We start from the raw sequence: 17682 nt of genomic DNA, 5'->3' as shown, positions 1-17682 counted from the left end.
TCTAGGAACAGCAGCTGCGGGTCATTTGAGGCGCAAGTGAAAATAGGCGCGCAGCATGGAGACTGTGGGGTCCTGCCAGGTTTAAAGGGGGGACAGAAGAGCACAATCCACATTAATCTGGTTGGTCGGATATATTTGTGCTCTCTTAAACTGAGATTGAATGGGGAATATCATGGGTAGTCGTTCTGTTTGAGTACAAAAGCTATATTCCGACTTAAAAAAAAACAACAACCTGTCTGAACAGTCACATGGAGTAGGCTAAAGGTATTCTGGCCACGGACTGCATTGCTCTGCATTAATACCACAATCGCTCTTTACTAATAGTCCCTCAGCCTGTTTGTACATCCAAGGCAAATATGCGTCCGTCCAGTATTCTCTCCATAAACCTAAAAAAAAAAACACTGAGCGTCCCGTTTGTCGCACATTTTTGCGCCCGCTGCTCCTCTACCCTCGCTAGAAACATGAACGCCTCCAGCCTCATTGCTCGTTCACGCCGTATACGGTCTTCAACATCAGGTTCGGGACGGGGTCTATAGGATCCGATTACTTCCATTCTCGAAATGATTTCCTATAGGAGCAGGTACAGCGTTTCAAGCCCTATCAGCCGTTGCGCGTCACGGTGAGCGGATCACGCCCCGGCTGCTGACATGCGGTGAGCAAACTGAACAGTGAACCATGAGGTACGTGACTGAGGGCCAGTGCTCCTGCACGGCTCAGCGCGAGACTCTGCGCATGCCAGCAGGACGTAGCCCGATGTATTCTACACATGTGCATTTAGTGAGTGTAGATACTATAACACAAGGCAGCAAGAGGTCACCCATAAATTAATTAATTAACACCCTGTGTGACTGACTTAAAGTCCACTCATTTGTCATAAGCATGTGTACTGAATCTACAAAATATTTAAGGATACTTACTGTTTACTTGAATTCAGGTAAAAGCCATTACAAGGATTTTTAGGATATGTGGATTCTGCAACTCAATATCAGGAAGATGTCCCTACTATTTTATACATTCGGTGTATTTGCTCCCATAATAAGCCCCATCAATGGAATTAAATGAAACTAGTTATTCTAAAATAGTTTAATATTGCTATATCAAGTCAAATCAGAAAAAGAACACGTCTCCAATGAGGGCTTGTTCCACAGGTTCAATATATTCATGTATGGCAAAAAATACTAACTTTAAAAGGCATAAATGTTCAAGAATTGGAAAAAAAACAGCAAACCTCCTTTACTGTAGACCTGCAGGAATAGCCCAGTATTTTGTTGAAACTTTGAAACTCAGTGTTGAATGCCTCAAAGGAAGTCTGCAGTTCTGTCTGTGTGCATTAAAGGCGTCACTAGTTACAGCATCATGGATTAAGGAAATACCCCCTAATGGACACAAATGTCACACGATTGTCATCTACAGTACCTTGACTACAAGACTACCTTGTCAACACTTTTGGAAGCAGGATCCTTTACAAAAGTATTTACATCAAGCACAGAGTTGAATACCTTGGGGATCTGTGGGGCTTCAACTGTCATATGTCAACAACTACTTTACAGTTTCATAGGGTTAAAGCAAGTTTACCAGAAAATCCACCCAAGGAAAACCATATCCCTCTCACTGTGTACCCATGCTTTAAGGCTATTGTAACTTGAAATGCATAGGGAACTATGACCTTTTCTATTGGCATGCTTCTGCAGCCCTTAAAGCATAGTGCAACAATCAGTTGCATAGTAGATTCAAATCATAATCCAGCTGATAGAGACTGTACAGTAAGAAAAGAGAGCATCGCACTGATGCTTGAAAGTGCTAGGAAACAATACAGCAAGTCAGGTCCTCTTGATGGATTTCTCAGCAGGAGAGCAACAGTCTGTGTGGTGTGATTGTCGGGAAACGGTAGCTTTACGGACAGAAGAAGAAAGTATGCATCCGATCAGGTCTGAGGACAGTTAATGCCTAGTTTGTCCAATGGTGACTTATGGGAAAATCCCATCAAATCAAGTCAACCTAGGCGCACTAAACATTAAGGAATTTGTTTGGTTGTCAGCAGTTGTAAGGTAGTGATAGCTAGTGTGCGCACTTTGGTTGTTAAAGTCAAGTTAAGCAACTGTACAGTCAGCTGTGCCAAATGGTTGCAGCATTGAGGATACACTGTGCAATTTCACAACTGGTCCCATCACTCATCACTGAAGCGGAGTCGATTGAAGGCCTCTTTGATGTCGTCGTTGGATTCTGAACTGGTGCCGGTGCCGGTGCCGATGCGAAGAACCCTGCTGGTTGGGACGTCCTGCTTCAACTTTCGCTTGCTGAGGGTCACCGTGCCATCAGCTCCCTCGCCCCATGGGCCCGTCAGCAGGATGTAACAAGCATGGCGCCCGCGCTCCAACAACGTGGCTAAGAGGAGGACACACACACAGACACGGAAAGTTTAATTCACCCAAGTGACATCCCCCTAAACAGTGATTCACACCATTGACTTGTTGCACTCTTGTCTACCCAAATTAATATAAAGTTCTAGGGATTTGTTGGAGCGTATGAAATTCAGAAGAGAACAAAAAAACACCTTTAAATGTAATGATGTGTTCCAGGACATTGGTTGACTCTAGGAGAACTTCAGAATAGTGAGGATGCAGCATGTAGGAACGACGGTCACCAGCTGGTACCTGAAAGAAAACATTCATTTAAAATCAGCATTTTTCGCATCTCTCATTACGATGTAAAGTGCTGAAAGAGCCAAATAACACGTAAATGATAATGAGTTGTATGTGTAATATGCATCTTCTCATACAGGCAGTGTACTCACAGAAGTGTTGGTCTCTGAGGGCAGCATGCCCCAGAACATGAAGACGGAGAAGGAGTTGATGGTGTTGACTGAGGCGGGTCGGGGTGAGTTGGGAGTGGCCAACAGGTTGACTTCCCACAGCACACCGCCCGACTTCCCATCCAGAATCCTTACCTAAATACAAGACACACAGCCACAAATACATATTCAAGTTGATATCACCATACAAGAGAAGCAGGGCAAAGAAATCAATGAAATGAGGTTGTTTTTTTAGTTACTGGAAGGATTTCTGATTACAGAGTGAGTTTTGGTATCACAGTAGTGTTTGTACAGTTGTGACCCGACTCACCCTCTTTGTGTTGTTGCCGATATCCTCCTCAATCACTACATCAAGTATACCATCTTTGTTAAAGTGACCAAAGGAGGGCTCGCTGAATGAATGAGAAGATACGTAGATGAGAAGATGTATTTGACTCAAAGAGCCTGGTTACAATCACAGAGTATGATATGTGTGTTAGAGGTGCATTAAGTAAGACTTTTAGTGTCCCATAGCACAAATGACTATAATATATCTGCAAGGGTTTAATGAGTTTGTTGATCAATACCAATGACTCAATGATTACTTCGCCAGGCCTAGGATTGAGCGACCATAGCTGCAACACATTTCGTTCTCACAAAGCAGTATTATTTTGCATTGTGATCACTAGGCGTTTCTGTTAGATTTGTAAAAATATGACTTGATTATTCCTGTCCATTAGAGGCTGCTGTAAGCTGTGCCAGAGACCCAGTGATGATGTTGCAATTCCTTAGTCGCTCGTAGAAGTCTTTACTTAATGCCCCTTTAAATATTAATTTGCATGTGGAGTGAAAAAGCTCCATCAGAAATCGGCAGAATACCTGAGGACTGTGCTGGTATTTAATCTCCACAGTATTTGCAAACTGCTTCCATCCACTAACAACACCTCCTGTCCAGTCACCAGCAGCAGGTTGGGTGGCTCATCTGTTTTCCCCGTTTGTAGCACCTGTTTCACTGAGTCAGACCTACAGAGGAGAAAAAAAACATTACTGACACAAGTCTCTGGTTAAAGCCACCATGATTACTAGCTATTCAGTGAAATCTGTGTTTCAGACCTGGTTGCAGTTTAAGTCATAACTAACAGGTTGATGTATTTGTCTGCTTCTTACTCGTAGATAGGTACGAGGTCAGAGGTGGCGCTGGCTTTGCTCTCCCAGTGTTTATCCTTCTTGAGGCCGACTTCGATCCCTGCTTTAGCCTTGGCAGCAATCTTCCAAAGCGACAGTCCATACAAGCCAGTGTCTGTGAATGAAATGCAGGATAACTCACTACTGCCATCAACTGTGTACAGATATTGATACACAATGGCTGTACTGGAGCTTGAAATCAATATACTTTTCCCAGCTCCAATATCAACACTGGAAAACCAAACCCACAACATGTCACACTGAATCAATGCAAACTGAGGATACAATTGTTAGCATGGTCAAGTACTTATTTACTGTGTACAGTGTAAAGCAAGGTTATTATTGTAAAATAAAACTAATATGAAAACTAGGTGTTAAAAATAAATAACAAGACTACCAGAATTTGGCAGAATTTGGAAAAAAAACTACAACTGAGCTAACCAACTTGTCAATAAATATATGTTAAATACGTTTTTGTCTTTTTCTTAATGTGCAAGGTAAAAAGAAACTTTGGGTGGAGAAATGTTTGGCTATTTTTACTGAACACAAACTACAGCACACAATTGCGATCTGATCTGAGATACAAACCTTTCTGAAGCAGTACATAGTGAGAACTTTTGGTGGTGTGATGGAGGAGATGTTTAGTTGTCTCTGCTGAGTCAAGAACCACCGTAGAACCGATCTGGACGCCTGTATTCCCCGACAGAAATACCAGCTGAGTCTGCAGACATGACGAGAGACATTTATATTGGGTGAATTCTGTTCTGTTGCTACATTGACAAATGATCACATTGGCAAAGATTTTCATTTGCATATTGTAGCCCTACCAGAGCTCATTATTACCAAAGAACTAGAATTAAAATGCTTAAATACTGAATACTTCCAAAGAGGCCTTGCAAAGAGCCCTAGAAGACATTGTGAGAGAGTCACACTACAATGTAACTTAATCCTTGCACTGTAAGATACTAGAAAATAAATGTAGCTGTAATAATTGACATCATTGGTGTTTACCTGTGTGGTGCCGGGTGCCACTAGAGCCACATCACTGATCCTGTCCCCATCCAGATCTGGGACACTAAGAACAGGCACAGTGCTGCGCAAACCAGGAGGATGAGGCTGCTGCCACCTGACAACACCTATAGAAACACAGACAGCACAACAGGACACTGAATTTGACTGAGTTTATTTAATCTTAAAGGTCCCATATTGTACAAAACTGCTTTTTCCTTGCCCTTCCACATGTAAGCATTTTGTCATTGTATCTAATGGCTGAGAAAAAGGGAAATTGGATATTCAATTCAATCAATGCCTGTTCATCAGCAGCCTGTTCTTTACAATAGTGGCACTGAGAGGCTGGAACACACACTACAAAAAACTAAACTGGATTTAGGTGGGGTTTTTTTGCTATACACTTCACAAATGTTTTTTTTTTTAAAGGCCACAGCGAACTGTGTTAAATTGCTAAAAAAAAAATTAAAAAAAAAGTAAAATATGGGACCTTTAAAGTAGGTAAAACTTCAGCAAACAATGGTTTCTTATCTCGACAGTCAAAGACAAACAAATGGAACAAAGGCAGCCTGTGAAATGCAGGACAACTCTACTGGAACAATATGGCATACATTTAATATGGTGCATGCATTCACAAAGCACACCATAAATTATTCCAGGAAAGCTTTCCTGGCACCTTTATCTCCCCTTTGATTAGATTTGACAATTTAAAAAGCCTTGTGCATCAGGTCCTGCTGGAATCAGGCTTATAATTTAGATACTCAAGGATGACGCAAAAGGGCTGTAGGCAATAGCTTATTTCCTTTATGTTCACAATGATTTATATCCCTGCTATACCTCTACTTGATACAGTTAGATGTACAGTTAAGATACTGCACAGCATTGTTTATTTTGGTGTCTACTAAAATATGTTGTTATCCTTTACTTTCAGTTAAATATGTATGATAATGCAGACTCAATGTTGTAAACAGAACGAGCCTCCTTCATGCACTACTTTATCACCTCTCTGCTGCAGTTATTTGGTTTATGATTATTATGTTAAGGAATTTTCTAAATAGCCATCTCAGACATTGAAAATTCATAATTCATATGATGTGGACCAACAGTTTTGAGAAAATGTAAAAACAAATACATCTCACTGTTCACTCCCTCAGTACCATCTTATACAACTGTGTTGTGAACAGTTAATAATTCAGATGGGACCAGCAGCCCTAAAACATTGTTGGAACTGTTCGGGGGTAACTTATTGCCAAACCTGACATTTTCACGTTTTTTTCATTTAATAAATGTAAAAATCAAAGTTACAAAACATTAAAAGTGCTTTGTGTTGCTTTGAAGAGGTAATTTACAAATTAGAGGTGTTTTTACCACAGTGCCTACTCAATAGCCTCTCACGAAGTGAAAGCTTCCCCACCCACAGGATTTGAAAAATCACTAGAGACCCATTACTTTGTTAAATTGTGCTGAGGCTGGCAGCATTTATGCATGGTGATATATGTGATATGTTTCACTGGAAAGGGAGGAAGTTGTCACATCTAAAAATTACAGATGGACGAAAAGAACTGAATTCATTACTTGCCATGTAGAAAATAGCTTCACTATTATTGTTCGTGTTATGACTACATACATTTGAATGATGTATTGCAACATTATAAATACTTGATGGAAATGTGGTGGAATCATTTGCAGAATACATAACAGGGGGAGGTAGAAGGAGTCACTAACCAGTGTATTTGTCGATGGCTGTGAGCTGGTCAGAGTGGGACAGCAGACAGTCCCAGTCCTTCTCTGTCTCTCTGTCCAGACCGCACTGGGCCCAGTGGAACTCTGGGAGCAGTGGACGCTCCCACAGTGTTTCTCCATCTGTCCCATCCACTGCAAACACAAACACACACGGCGACGGCAGACCTGGAAAACACACGGTGGACCCGAATTACGCACAACAACCTTAATACACAACAAATTATTTGGTCTGCAATCCAACTCGGGATCAATACATTATATTTTCATACCCGCATTAGCACATGTATTATTCTGACTGCCTTCCTCGTCCTTGAGGACAAACAGGACATCCATCACCTTGTCTTTATTTGCATCTTCGATGGCTAGAAAATCATAGGTGGCTGTAGTGGAGAAGGAGAAAGTAGTTAGTCCCTCAGTTAAACCACTAGCAAGCAGAGCAAAGCACAGAGTTGTCCTCACCTGCTTGGGGGAAAGTCCTGTTCCAGGCACTGAGATACTGTGGTCTGACGGGACAGGGGATGATGAAGGAGAAGGCAAACACTATGGTGAGGCAGAGGAACAGGGAGAAAAAGAAGACTGCAGTTCGCCAGTGGGACATTCTGGCAAAACCCAAGCCTTCCTTACAGCTCTTCTTCTTCAGCTCTGTGGGTGACGGTGCTGTTCCACTCCCATCCTCTCCCCTCTTCAGAGGGTCTCCCTCTGTAGCATGGTCAGTGGCCTCCATTGTCGCCTCAATGCATTACCAGCTTAAGGACCTGCTTGACATGAAAAGGATGAAGCATAGAGCTTACAGCAAGGCATCAACTAGATACAATGCTGCTGATCCTACGCTCTGAATAAATACTTCAATGGCAGAACTCTACAAATTTCTAATCCTCAGGGAACAAACCCAGCATGATACAGCATGATACAGCATGATACATCTGTTCTGTTGTAAACCACAAACCAGCATGTGCCACAGTTGCCTGCGATGATCATAGAGCTACAAACAAAGCTTATTGGCACTCATTGATATACATGAAAAAAATAATGAAGGCAGCAGTGCCTGTAAGTCCAGCTATTTCTGCAGCACCAACCTTTGTGGGTGTGAGCCTATTCAGACGTGCCAGCACTGACTCCAGAGATTTCTCAACAGAACAACAACAAACCCATGACGAATATTCATGTCGCAGCAAACCCTATTATTTGCTCTGTAGCCAGAGCCACACTACTCCATTCGGAGACGTTCAAGATAGTAGTGCCTTCTATGTAACAACTACGTGCCGACGATATCTGCTATTAAATTACTTGTATTTGAGATTTTACCCTGCACTTCCTAGTTTTACAGCTGAGAGCCTGCCTGTCCTCTGGCTAACTTTGTGTTGGATAACCACCTACGCTAGCTACCTTAGCTAACGTTCATTTGGTGACTTAACAGTTAATAGCTGGTTAAATTACTTAACTTGTTGAACAGAGACCAGTCAGCTCAACAGCACGAATATGGACTATCGCCAAAAGCCCCACCATCTGAGCTCTAACGAAGACTTTACACTGACTTGAGAAAAGTTTTTTCTTACTTTATTCTCCACTGCCGTCTTTGGTAGCTAGCTGGTGTAGCTAACTAGTACCAGGCCTGACTGAAACTGTCAACCTCAGCTGCGTAAACAAATCACAGGCAAGACAGGTCAGCCCACTTTCGGGTTCAAGTGGATGTGATTGGTTCATTCACTGGTTCTGCGCCGTTACAATTGGCCCATTTCAGCACAATGGGCGTATGTTTAACGTTCAGACAGGACGTTTCGTCATTTCCCTAAATTTAAAACGGAAGCTGGCGAGTCCACGAAAGAGAGAAAAGCTGCGAGCGGCGATGCTTCGAAGAGTGAATATAGTTAACTAATATTACAATAAAATACAAAGGAAGTGTAGCCAGTTGCTTGAATTTTATAGAGAAGCATCGAAGAGAGACCTACAACAATGTCTGCCCAAGCTCAAATGAGAGCTTTGCTCGACCAACTAATGGGAACTGCGAGGGATGGTGAGTTGCAGCAGAATGCTAGCTGTGCTAGCTAGCTAGCAAAGATGGAGCCATTGCAAAGGCTCGCTTGTGTTGTCGTGTGATGGACAAACCTTGCATGAATGGATGGACTGCAGGCGGCTGTGTGAAATTCAGTAGATCCAGCTAGCCTCTTCTCTCGGGTTTGGATTTAATGTTTGTATCCATTGTGGCTAACGTTGTGACTGATCACGTATTTAATTTCGCTTTTTCCTTTTCATCTCTTCGTGCCGTTTTTTATGAAGTTATTATACGCAAGCAGTGGGTAATATGACAGCAACCTATCAACGTCGCTTATTCACCAAAACAATTAGTACCGTGTCACATACATATCACTCCTAATCGATAAGCAGGCTAGACCTCCCTCCCTTGGGCGAGCCAACTGTTGATAAATGAGAAACCTACCTGGTCATTAAACTTAAGCTGGCTGACATACAAAATAATGATCAGGTAGCTGAGTACCTGTACCAAATGAGCACAATAATATCATCCAAAGTTATATCTAGCTTATAGACATAATATCATCAAAGTTGTATCTACAGAGATCAACCGATTGATTAAAGATAGGCTGATATATAGTTATTTTGATAGTAAAACTGCTATCCATGGTCTCTTCCTTTGTATATACAGAAAATACTTATGTAGTGTCTAGTAGCAGTTTGCAGCTGTTTGGATACAAACATTAAAAGATAGATCAGCTGTCAAGTCTGATGGTCATAAGCAGAAAATGACTTACTGCAACCCGACCATCTTACAAATTAGAGGTTGATTCTGACAGTTGATTGAAAAAGGACTATAGCTTTTTGGCTTATTTTTTAACAAGTTGATAATTCGATCTGTAGAGTAAGAGTGAATTTGTGCTGTGAGTTTGTGGGTGTATGTGTGTTGAGATTAATATCAAATTCTTCCCATACATATGTTGCATACAAACTGAACAATTGTGGCCCCTTTATTTTATTCATAAAGGTTCAGTGTATCTTTGCCAGCCTACATCAATCTGCAAAGGAGTTGCAGAAAAGCCTCATGTTCATCGAGCCGTGAGTCACACATAATTTTTAAAGCTGTTATGATGAATATCCAAACAATTTGTTTGCCTTCCGGAAGTTATTGTAGCCTATTTTTTTTATCACACAAATGGGTAAATCTTCAGTGGCACTAGAATTACAATTTGGAGTAGTGTATGCAGCTTGAGCTAAGACGTCTGGTCGCGCTGAATCCAAAGGAGCAGTTCTCAATGTTCCTTTAGACGTCTTTTGTCTGAAGACAATTTTAGCAATCAGTCAAAACAAACACTTTGCACAGATCATTTACAATCTGACTTGTGTATGACTCCCAACTTCTTACTACAGGTATGGGCAAGAAAACTGTTCCCATTTATACTTTTCTACAGCGGGTTTAAAATTCTGCAGCTGAGGTCTTGAAGATGCAGATGGGTACAGTATGTGGTGCAGATCGCAGTGTGTATAAACTAACTTTTTTCCTTGGTTTTCATTTGTATTTTGTGTTAATTTCTTTTCAATGTTCCATATCTGTAAAGGGCTTGGCTGGAGCAATTTTCTGGAATGTTTACTTTTCTTATCACATTTTCTAAAAGCACGGTCTTTTTCTGTATAGTCAACTTTACAACTGTTGTGTTAACATAAAGTGAGAAACTTCCCAAAATTAAGGTAGCTCTGTGAAACATGTTGTTACGTTCAAACAACACTCACATAGCCATTTACCAGTTACGTGCCCTTACTGCTGTATAGCTCTATCTATTTATTGCCCTAGCCTAATCCCATGATATTCCACCCTTACAGAGTGGACATTGAGCCTTATCACAAGCTAAACTGAATTGAGGCTGTAACATTACTGCATTATAAATGAGGCTTGGGTAAGGTAAGCACCAAGAATGAGAGGAAATAACATGGAGAGCCACCTGCCACTTTTTCTTAGTTTACTCTGTTGTGACATTAATAGCCAGATTAAATACCTTGGCCAGCAGAGGCACAGTTAGAGTATTACTGGTAACTATAATATTACAGTAATAAAGTATAAGAAAAACCTTGACTTTCAGAGAGTAAATGAAATTCAGGTGTTATGTTTCACTCATTTAGGTGGGCACAAAATCCCACAATGCAGCTATAGTGACATTGTCATGTGTCTGCCCATTTGTTATACACACAGTAACAGAATAGAAAGCATTGGATACCTCGCTCCTGCTAACAAGTATGTGAGGTCTTTCTCATTGGTTGTTTTTGGACTGTTTCAGGGGACGAGACGCGGCAGAGGGTCAAGTTCACCGACGAGCGAGTCTGCAAAAGCCATCTCCTCAACTGCTGTCCACATGACATCCTGTCTGGAACTGTAAGTCCGCTGCCATTTAGGTCTGGGTACCCAGAAATAATCTAAATATCAGTTTTAAGGCACTGAGCTTTAAATAGTTGGATTCTCCACTGGATGTTAGTACGCCAGTCACTGAGGAGGCAGACACCAGTACTGAAATGTAGGGAATGGAGGGCAGAGAGGTCAGACAGCCAAGGAACGAAAAGATCTGTGGGCAGAAACCTGGAATGAAATGCCCTAGGGCTTGTGAAAGGAGGGAATGGGAATCTGTCTAAACCGATTCTGAAAATAGCACTAGACAGGCTGAAAGGAACAGCTGAGAATAAACTAGATAAAATGGGGGATATTATCTGTGACTACGGAGCAGAAAGGTTTGGAGTCTAATGAAAAAAGATTGAAGGCAACCCCAGAACAAAAGAAGTCTAGGTGATAGCAAGAAATTGACTGACATGTAGGAAAGAAGGCAGGTCAAGGTCAAGAAGCAATGGAGACAAGATCACAAGATGAGGGAAAAAATGAGTCAAAGCACTACAAGTAAACTTGAATGATGTGATAGCATCGAGGAGGGCAGAGAATCTTAGAAAGAAATGGAAAAAAGGAGTGCAAGCAATAAAGTATGAACTCCAAAATCACCTAGAAAAGACAAACATGGACGGGGAAAGGCACAAGGAGATAAGGCTCTGTACAGATATCCCACCAGTTGAAAGGCCATAACACAAAATGGATGTTAGCCCAACAAAATGGGAAGAGGTGCATGAGCCAGCAGGTCTCCAGGACCCAACAGAGTCCTGTACTGAGTATACAGACGTGCACCAGATGTGTTGAGATTTTTATGCAAGCTCCTGAAAGTAGCATGAGAGAAGCAAATAACCTCCAGATCATAGCGGAGAGCAGGAGGAGGATTCTGAGCAAGAATGAGGCTCTAGAAATGAGTTAATTTCAGCCTATTTGCTGCCTCGGTGTAGAAGGAAGGTGTGATTTAGTGTGATATCACTACTTGAAACCAACAAACTGTTTAAAAAGAACCAACTAATTCGGTTAAATTCAACTTTGTTATCCCCAAGGGAAATTTCGTCTTGCAGCCAGGTGAATGAAAACGCACTGCAAACAGCGACATAAGTCCACAACGTATATAAAATGAAAGGCAATAGCAGCAAAAAAACAAAACAAACAATGGACAATAAGCTAAATGACAAATTAATGCAAAAAGCAGGAATATCCCTGGCTTCTCAGGATCTGACAAGCATCATTTGGCACCAAATTCAACCCACCAGACAACAGAAGAGAGGAATCCATGTTGTTTTTCTAGACCTGGAAAATTGGCAGCTAATATTTGGCTCAGTACCACAGTGACACAACCTTCTGTGTGCAGCTTTTGACTTCTGTAGCGGACTTAATGTGAAAATCTGATTTAAAGCTTTTTCCAAGCCTATTTCAAATGCTTCCTGTGGAAACATATAATTTTAAAGTTGGTGTCAATTTTGAAGCAATGGAAATATTGGTATCAAAAAATCCCAACGATACCCAGCCCTGCTTTTATTGCATATCAGTCTCATTGTGATTATCATTTTTTAAACATCTTTTCATAAGAGGTAATTGGGCGATTCAGAATTATTTTGGTTTCATTACAAAATTCCAAAAAAAAGTCTGTGTCATGTGTGCTTTTTTTGTTTGTTTTTTTTTTATAGCGAATGGACCTGGGAGAATGCTCGAAGATCCATGACCTGGCACTTCGGGCAGATTATGAAATTGCTTCCAAGGAGAGAGATCTGTTCTTCGAGCTTGATGTAAGTGATGACCTAAAGTAAACCATCTCCATATGCATGTGCAGAGATATCCATTGAGTCAGACGCTTGAGTCTTATGTTTTTTGTTTTATGTTTGTTGTTGTTTTTTCTTCTCCCAAGGCGGTGGATCACCTGGAGTCATTCATTGCCGACTGCGACCGGAGGACAGAACTAGCCAAGAAACGCCTGGCTGAGACCCAAGAAGAGATCAGCGCTGAGGTGGCAGCAAAGGTAAGAGCAAGAGGGGAATACAAAGTGTTGAATGACTTTTGTTTTGCAAGAAATGATGCAAAATTACAACCTCAGTTTGAAGATTTTGAAGTATGTGATAACGTTATGTTTTGGTCCAGACATGACCAGGTGTAACCCATGTTGTTTGGGTTGTGTTGCAGGCGGAGAAGGTCCATGAGCTCAATGAGGAAATCGGGAAGCTCCTGGCCAAGGCGGAGCAGCTCGGAGCCGAGGGCAACGTGGACGAAGCCCAGAAGGTCCTGCAGGAGGTGGAGAAGGTCCGCACCAGGAAGAAGGATGCAGAGGTGAGGAGGACTGCTCAGGAATTATTTATCTTATCCTTAAGTTACTCTGATTACACTTTTTTTAGCTTGCTCACATAAAACTTTGATAGTTTCATGTGTACAAATAATGCATATCACTAGTGTCTGAGATACTTTTTTTTTACGTTTTAATGTCACCTTAGTTTTATTTAAGCAGGGAGGCCACACAGAACATTTTCATTTCCAAGTGTGTCCTGCATACAAGAGGAAACATTTGAATTGCATAATCCCCACAGTGAAACTTAAACTCACAATGCACACATACACCAACCATCATGCATATATGCAACAGGAGCTAAGAGAGCATCATTTAAAAAAGAAAAAAAGACTGCATTCCTCATTGGTTAAATCCACCATTAGAGTTTTAAAAATTTCAGGGAGAACAAAGAGTCAGTCTTTGGATGGCATTTCAACTCTGAGGAGTTGGGGAGTGTGTCAAGCTGCTGGGATGTTCAGACAAGTCTTGAAATAAATGGGGACATTGTGCAAAATGAAAAGCTCTTTCCTCTTATTAATTCTTTCCCCTTCTGATCCTTCCATCCTCTTTTTTTCTGTCTCCTCTCAGGAGGAGTACAGGAACTCCATGCCTGCCTCCAGCTTCCAGCAGCAGAAGCTGCGGGTGTGTGAAGTGTGCTCTGCTTACCTGGGTCTCCATGACAACGACCGTCGCTTGGCCGACCACTTTGGTGGGAAACTTCACCTGGGCTTCATCCAGATCAGAGAGAAACTGGATCAGCTAAAGGTAAGTGCCTATCTGTCTCCCCATGTACAGTATAAACATATTACTAGAAAGTTCCTGACCAGAAGCTGTGAGTTTTATCTCTGTTTGACATGGAGCCTATGGCAAAGCTTATCATGAAACGTATGATAAAAAGACTGATTATGATCTGTTTTGAAGGCATGCATTAAGTCAAGTGTAGTTTCACTGCTAATCGGATACCGGTCTTTTCATTTTGATCAGAAAACTGTGGTCGACAAGCAGGAGAAGAGGAACCAGGAGCGCCTAAAGAGGAGAGAAGAGAGGGAGAAAGAGGAAAGGATGAGGAAGAGGTGGGTGCAGGCCTTGTAAAGACCTGATTTGACATCTATGGAAGGGAATTTATTGTTTGCATTGTTATATTTTACTGTTAAACTTTTTTGTCCATTTATTTCACAGGACCAGATCACGAAGCAGAGAGCATAGAAGGTAAGACATTCCCCCAGCCATGTACAAAGAACTGCATTTATTGTACCAAAAATCATTTGTTTGTTCAGTTTATATATATAAATGGAATATCTGAGCTAAATTATAACCTAAGTGCTGTCTGTTGTTCTTTCAGGTCCCGTTCTCGTGACCGCAGGCGGAGGCGTTCACGTTCCACGTCGCGGGAAAGGCGCCGTTCACGCTCACGCTCCAGGGACAGGGAGAGGAGGAGGCGGCATCGCAGCCGGTCCCGCTCCCGCAGCCGAGGCCACCGTCACAGCCACGAGCAGAGCTCCAGACACAAGTAAACACACAACCAGCTCAGCCACTCACACTGTGCTCCCACAATGCCTTGCTCACAAGCAAAAGGCCCGTAAAGCTCAGACACATTTGTCAGGAATGTGTATGCGTTATTTTTTATTTAATTATTTGTTTGTTTTCCATAATTGTAGCTTTTTTAGAGACAGAACATCCATTCTTTTGCCTGTTTATAAAAAAAAAAACTCAGTGGGCAGTTCCCCCTTAGGACTTTTTCTTTATTCAGACAGAAAGATAAAATGTGAGAGTAGGAGAGGCACAGGAGAGAAAGTTGTGACGAGATTTGATTCTAGTCCAACAAGTGCATATATTTCTATTTCTATTATTACACAGCTTTGTTCTGATTGGCCAGTGAACACGTTCTGTAGTCTATTTCTGAATAACAAATCACTGTTTCACATAACACACTGCTGTTTCACATCTAATTATATCACTGCAGTCAACAAGTCCGGTTGATTTTGTTGATTTCTAATCAAATTCATTGGTGACACCTCATGCCATGAAGACATTACTCCTTAGTTACTGCAGACAGTCCTTCTCGACTTTTTCTTTCTTTTAAAGCTTGTAAATCGCTTTAGCTTGTAATTAAACCATTTTAAAGCGATATTTCATAATGTCTTTAGTGAGTAGCCGTGTAATAAATAGGATAAGGAACATTATTGGCGTTGAAACCCCCTTGCCAGACCTGGATGTTCACACAAGCCTTTTTATTCTGTTAGTTCTGTGTATTTTTTTTTTATCAACATTTAATTTTTGTTTGCCCACACACAACACCCATTGCACACCTGACCATCCTTCTAGGGTGATTCCTCTTTGTGAGGCCCTTTCCAAAGTTTCCTCCATGTTTTGTTTCCTACTAAGGTTTTTGTGGGAGTTTTTCTATGGTTCTCATTCGTGATTGTTGTTTTCATTTATTTCTAAATATGGGTGTTCTGAAGCCCTGTGACACGTGAAACTTGACTTGAAATAAACACTCCCGTTTTCTACTTTTCCTCTTTGCTTTCCTGATGCAATTTTGTGTCACTTCCCCTGAATGTGTGCGTGTCCCGCCGTCTCGTCACCCAGGTCATCCAGGGACCAGGAGCGCTCGTCCAGAGACAAGTCACGGGAGCGGGAGCGGGACAGGAGGGACGGCGTGAACGGCAGGTCGGACTCGCGCCGGGCGGACGACAGGGACATGGGGGACCTCTGAAGACCAAACTCCATCCACCACAACACACACAACCTCCTCCTGTCTCTCTCACACACACACACACACACACACACACATCTGTCCATCCTCGCATCTCCGTGAATGATAACCCGATGTTATACAGACTCTCCTTGCCTTGTATGATGAATAACCTCATCGTTCCCCCACCTGACCCCTCTTGTTTGACTTTGCTTTAACAGCTACTGCAGCCAACCCAGTGTGTGTACATAACTGCATACAATCACCTGAAATATTATATGCATTCTCTTTTCTAGCATCCAGATATAGGTATTTTTTTTCTTCTTTTTTTTGTTTTTTTTTTTGGATGGGGATTAGTTATTGGTCAGTGATGGAGTGTATTGTAATTCCCACGCATCTGTGATTTGGTGGCTGTTTATATTCAATACATGCTGTTATATTCGTAAAAAGTACCTTGCCCTGATTCCAATAGAAAATGTTCAGATTAACCTTGAAGAAAGCATAAATTGACGGTCTGTTGGAATGAACCGGAAAATGAAACGGATCCGTATTCTTTTTGTTATTAATTGTTGGTCTTTTGATACAGAATTGCTGTCTGTAAATATCTTTCGGGCCTACTGATTGTCATGTTCAGAATAGCCTTATGCTATCAAGGCTTTAATTTCTCCCCCTGAAGGCTTTCCTCTCACCAGCTTGTGGTAAGCAGCAGTTTGACGTTGCACGGCATGAGTGCAGTTCATGAATGTCTTTCTCCACAGATTTGTCTCCAAATAAGTTAAGTCGATAAAGCCCTGTTATTATTTATGTTTTAAGAACTTGCAAATTTGAAGATCAAAAAAGGTTTTAAGGTTGCTAGTTTTAGTATCTAGCTTATGTCTCTCAACTTCTGCCAATTCCCAGCTGATGTCTCAACTAATCAAGTTTTATTTTATGCTGCCAATAGTGAAGGAATTACATCTGCTCGAGAGCTTGGCCAGTATAAGTAAATGCTTTTTTTGTATTGTTGGCATTGGTGGCAAGTCTCCTTTTTTGTTTTAGAATTTATTCCCATCCTGTTATTTTTTTGTTTTGTTTTTTTATGTAATGAAGACAAATATTAACTTCAAACTTAGTCTTGGCACGTGAAGCAATAGGTTAAAAAATGACTGTTCTTGGTTTGTTGTCATTAGAAATTTGCCACATTGGAAATCCTATCCTAAAAATTGTTCAATATACATTTGAATCGATCTGATTTTCTTCCGTTGCTCCATCTACATCAGCCTCTAATAGTTGAATGCAAACACATTTAAATGGATGCATTGCTTTACCTAATGTGTGAAGTCTGTGGACTTGTCATAATTGTTTGTTTTGCTGGAAAACTTTCTTTAAAGTCTCAATAAAAATCCCAGCCTTTTAATTTTTATTGTGTATCGGCCCTTTCTTGCCAACGTAATATGCAAAGGGACTTGGTGAGAAATCACATGCTAGAATGATAAGACAAGTATTGTACAAACAAAAGATAAATACATTCATTCAAGTTAGTCTTCAACTACCAGGCAGAAATGGCACAGGGGAAGCAATCATGCATGTCGGCATTGAAGTTAAGA

At 41.3% G+C, this 17682-nt stretch overlaps 2 protein-coding genes across 6 annotated transcripts; one reads left to right on the top strand and one right to left on the bottom strand.

The window, feature by feature from the left end:
• Positions 1–1068: 1068 nt before the first annotated feature.
• On the bottom strand, positions 1069–8364 carry fam234a (family with sequence similarity 234 member A). 3 transcript variants are annotated; one of them, XM_071926717.2, is made up of 12 exons: positions 8284–8364; positions 7187–7485; positions 6997–7107; positions 6710–6892; positions 4988–5112; positions 4565–4697; positions 3959–4091; positions 3671–3814; positions 3123–3204; positions 2795–2947; positions 2555–2654; positions 1069–2385 (listed from the first exon to the last, which is right to left on the bottom strand). In XM_071926717.2, the coding sequence occupies exons 2-12, from the start codon at positions 7449–7451 to the stop codon at positions 2168–2170; spliced, it is 1647 nt and encodes a 548-aa protein (XP_071782818.1). In that variant the 5' UTR covers positions 7452–7485; positions 8284–8364; the 3' UTR covers positions 1069–2167. The 3 variants fall into 3 exon arrangements, with proteins under 3 accessions (XP_071782818.1, XP_071782819.1, XP_071782820.1); XM_071926718.2 differs by having other exon boundaries at positions 7187–7482; positions 8284–8344; XM_071926719.2 differs by lacking the exon at positions 8284–8364 and adding an exon at positions 7804–7826 and having other exon boundaries at positions 7187–7482.
• Positions 8365–8542: 178 nt separating this feature from the next.
• On the top strand, positions 8543–17492 carry luc7l (LUC7-like (S. cerevisiae)). 3 transcript variants are annotated; one of them, XM_071926787.2, is made up of 11 exons: positions 8596–8741; positions 9726–9796; positions 11011–11105; positions 12773–12871; positions 12991–13101; positions 13263–13406; positions 13990–14166; positions 14386–14474; positions 14581–14610; positions 14744–14911; positions 15991–17492. In XM_071926787.2, exons 4-11 carry the CDS (start codon positions 12776–12778, stop codon positions 16115–16117), a joined length of 942 nt encoding a protein of 313 aa, XP_071782888.1. In that variant the 5' UTR covers positions 8596–8741; positions 9726–9796; positions 11011–11105; positions 12773–12775; the 3' UTR covers positions 16118–17492. The 3 variants fall into 3 exon arrangements, with proteins under 3 accessions (XP_071782884.1, XP_071782888.1, XP_071782887.1); XM_071926783.2 differs by lacking the exon at positions 9726–9796 and having other exon boundaries at positions 8543–8741; XM_071926786.2 differs by lacking the exon at positions 8596–8741 and having other exon boundaries at positions 9776–9796; positions 10109–11105.
• Positions 17493–17682: the final 190 nt, after the last annotated feature.

Source organism: Centroberyx gerrardi, chromosome 20 (genome assembly GCF_048128805.1).
Source record: "Centroberyx gerrardi isolate f3 chromosome 20, fCenGer3.hap1.cur.20231027, whole genome shotgun sequence".
Lineage (NCBI taxonomy): Eukaryota > Metazoa > Chordata > Actinopteri > Beryciformes > Berycidae > Centroberyx > Centroberyx gerrardi.
The sequence above is the reverse complement of the archived record's forward strand: the minus strand, read 5'-3'. Positions and strand labels throughout refer to the sequence as shown.

What these genes read in the sequence shown, in the direction of transcription:
- fam234a (XM_071926717.2), bottom strand. Translation starts at nt 7,451, where the DNA reads ATGGAGGCCACTGACCATGCTACAGAGGGAGACCCTCTGAAGAGGGGA. An exon ending in AGCCATCGACAAATACACTG is followed by an intron (nt 5,113 to 6,709) that starts GTTAGTGACTCC and finishes GTGTTTCTATAG; the next exon opens with GTGTTGTCAGGTGGCAGCAG. An exon ending in TCGGCAACAACACAAAGAGG is followed by an intron (nt 2,948 to 3,122) that starts GTGAGTCGGGTC and finishes TCTTGTATTTAG; the next exon opens with GTAAGGATTCTGGATGGGAA.
- luc7l (XM_071926783.2), top strand. Translation starts at nt 8,681, where the DNA reads ATGTCTGCCCAAGCTCAAATGAGAGCTTTGCTCGACCAACTAATGGGA. An exon ending in ATCTGTTCTTCGAGCTTGAT is followed by an intron (nt 12,872 to 12,990) that starts GTAAGTGATGAC and finishes TCTTCTCCCAAG; the next exon opens with GCGGTGGATCACCTGGAGTC. An exon ending in GCGCTGAGGTGGCAGCAAAG is followed by an intron (nt 13,102 to 13,262) that starts GTAAGAGCAAGA and finishes GTTGTGTTGCAG; the next exon opens with GCGGAGAAGGTCCATGAGCT.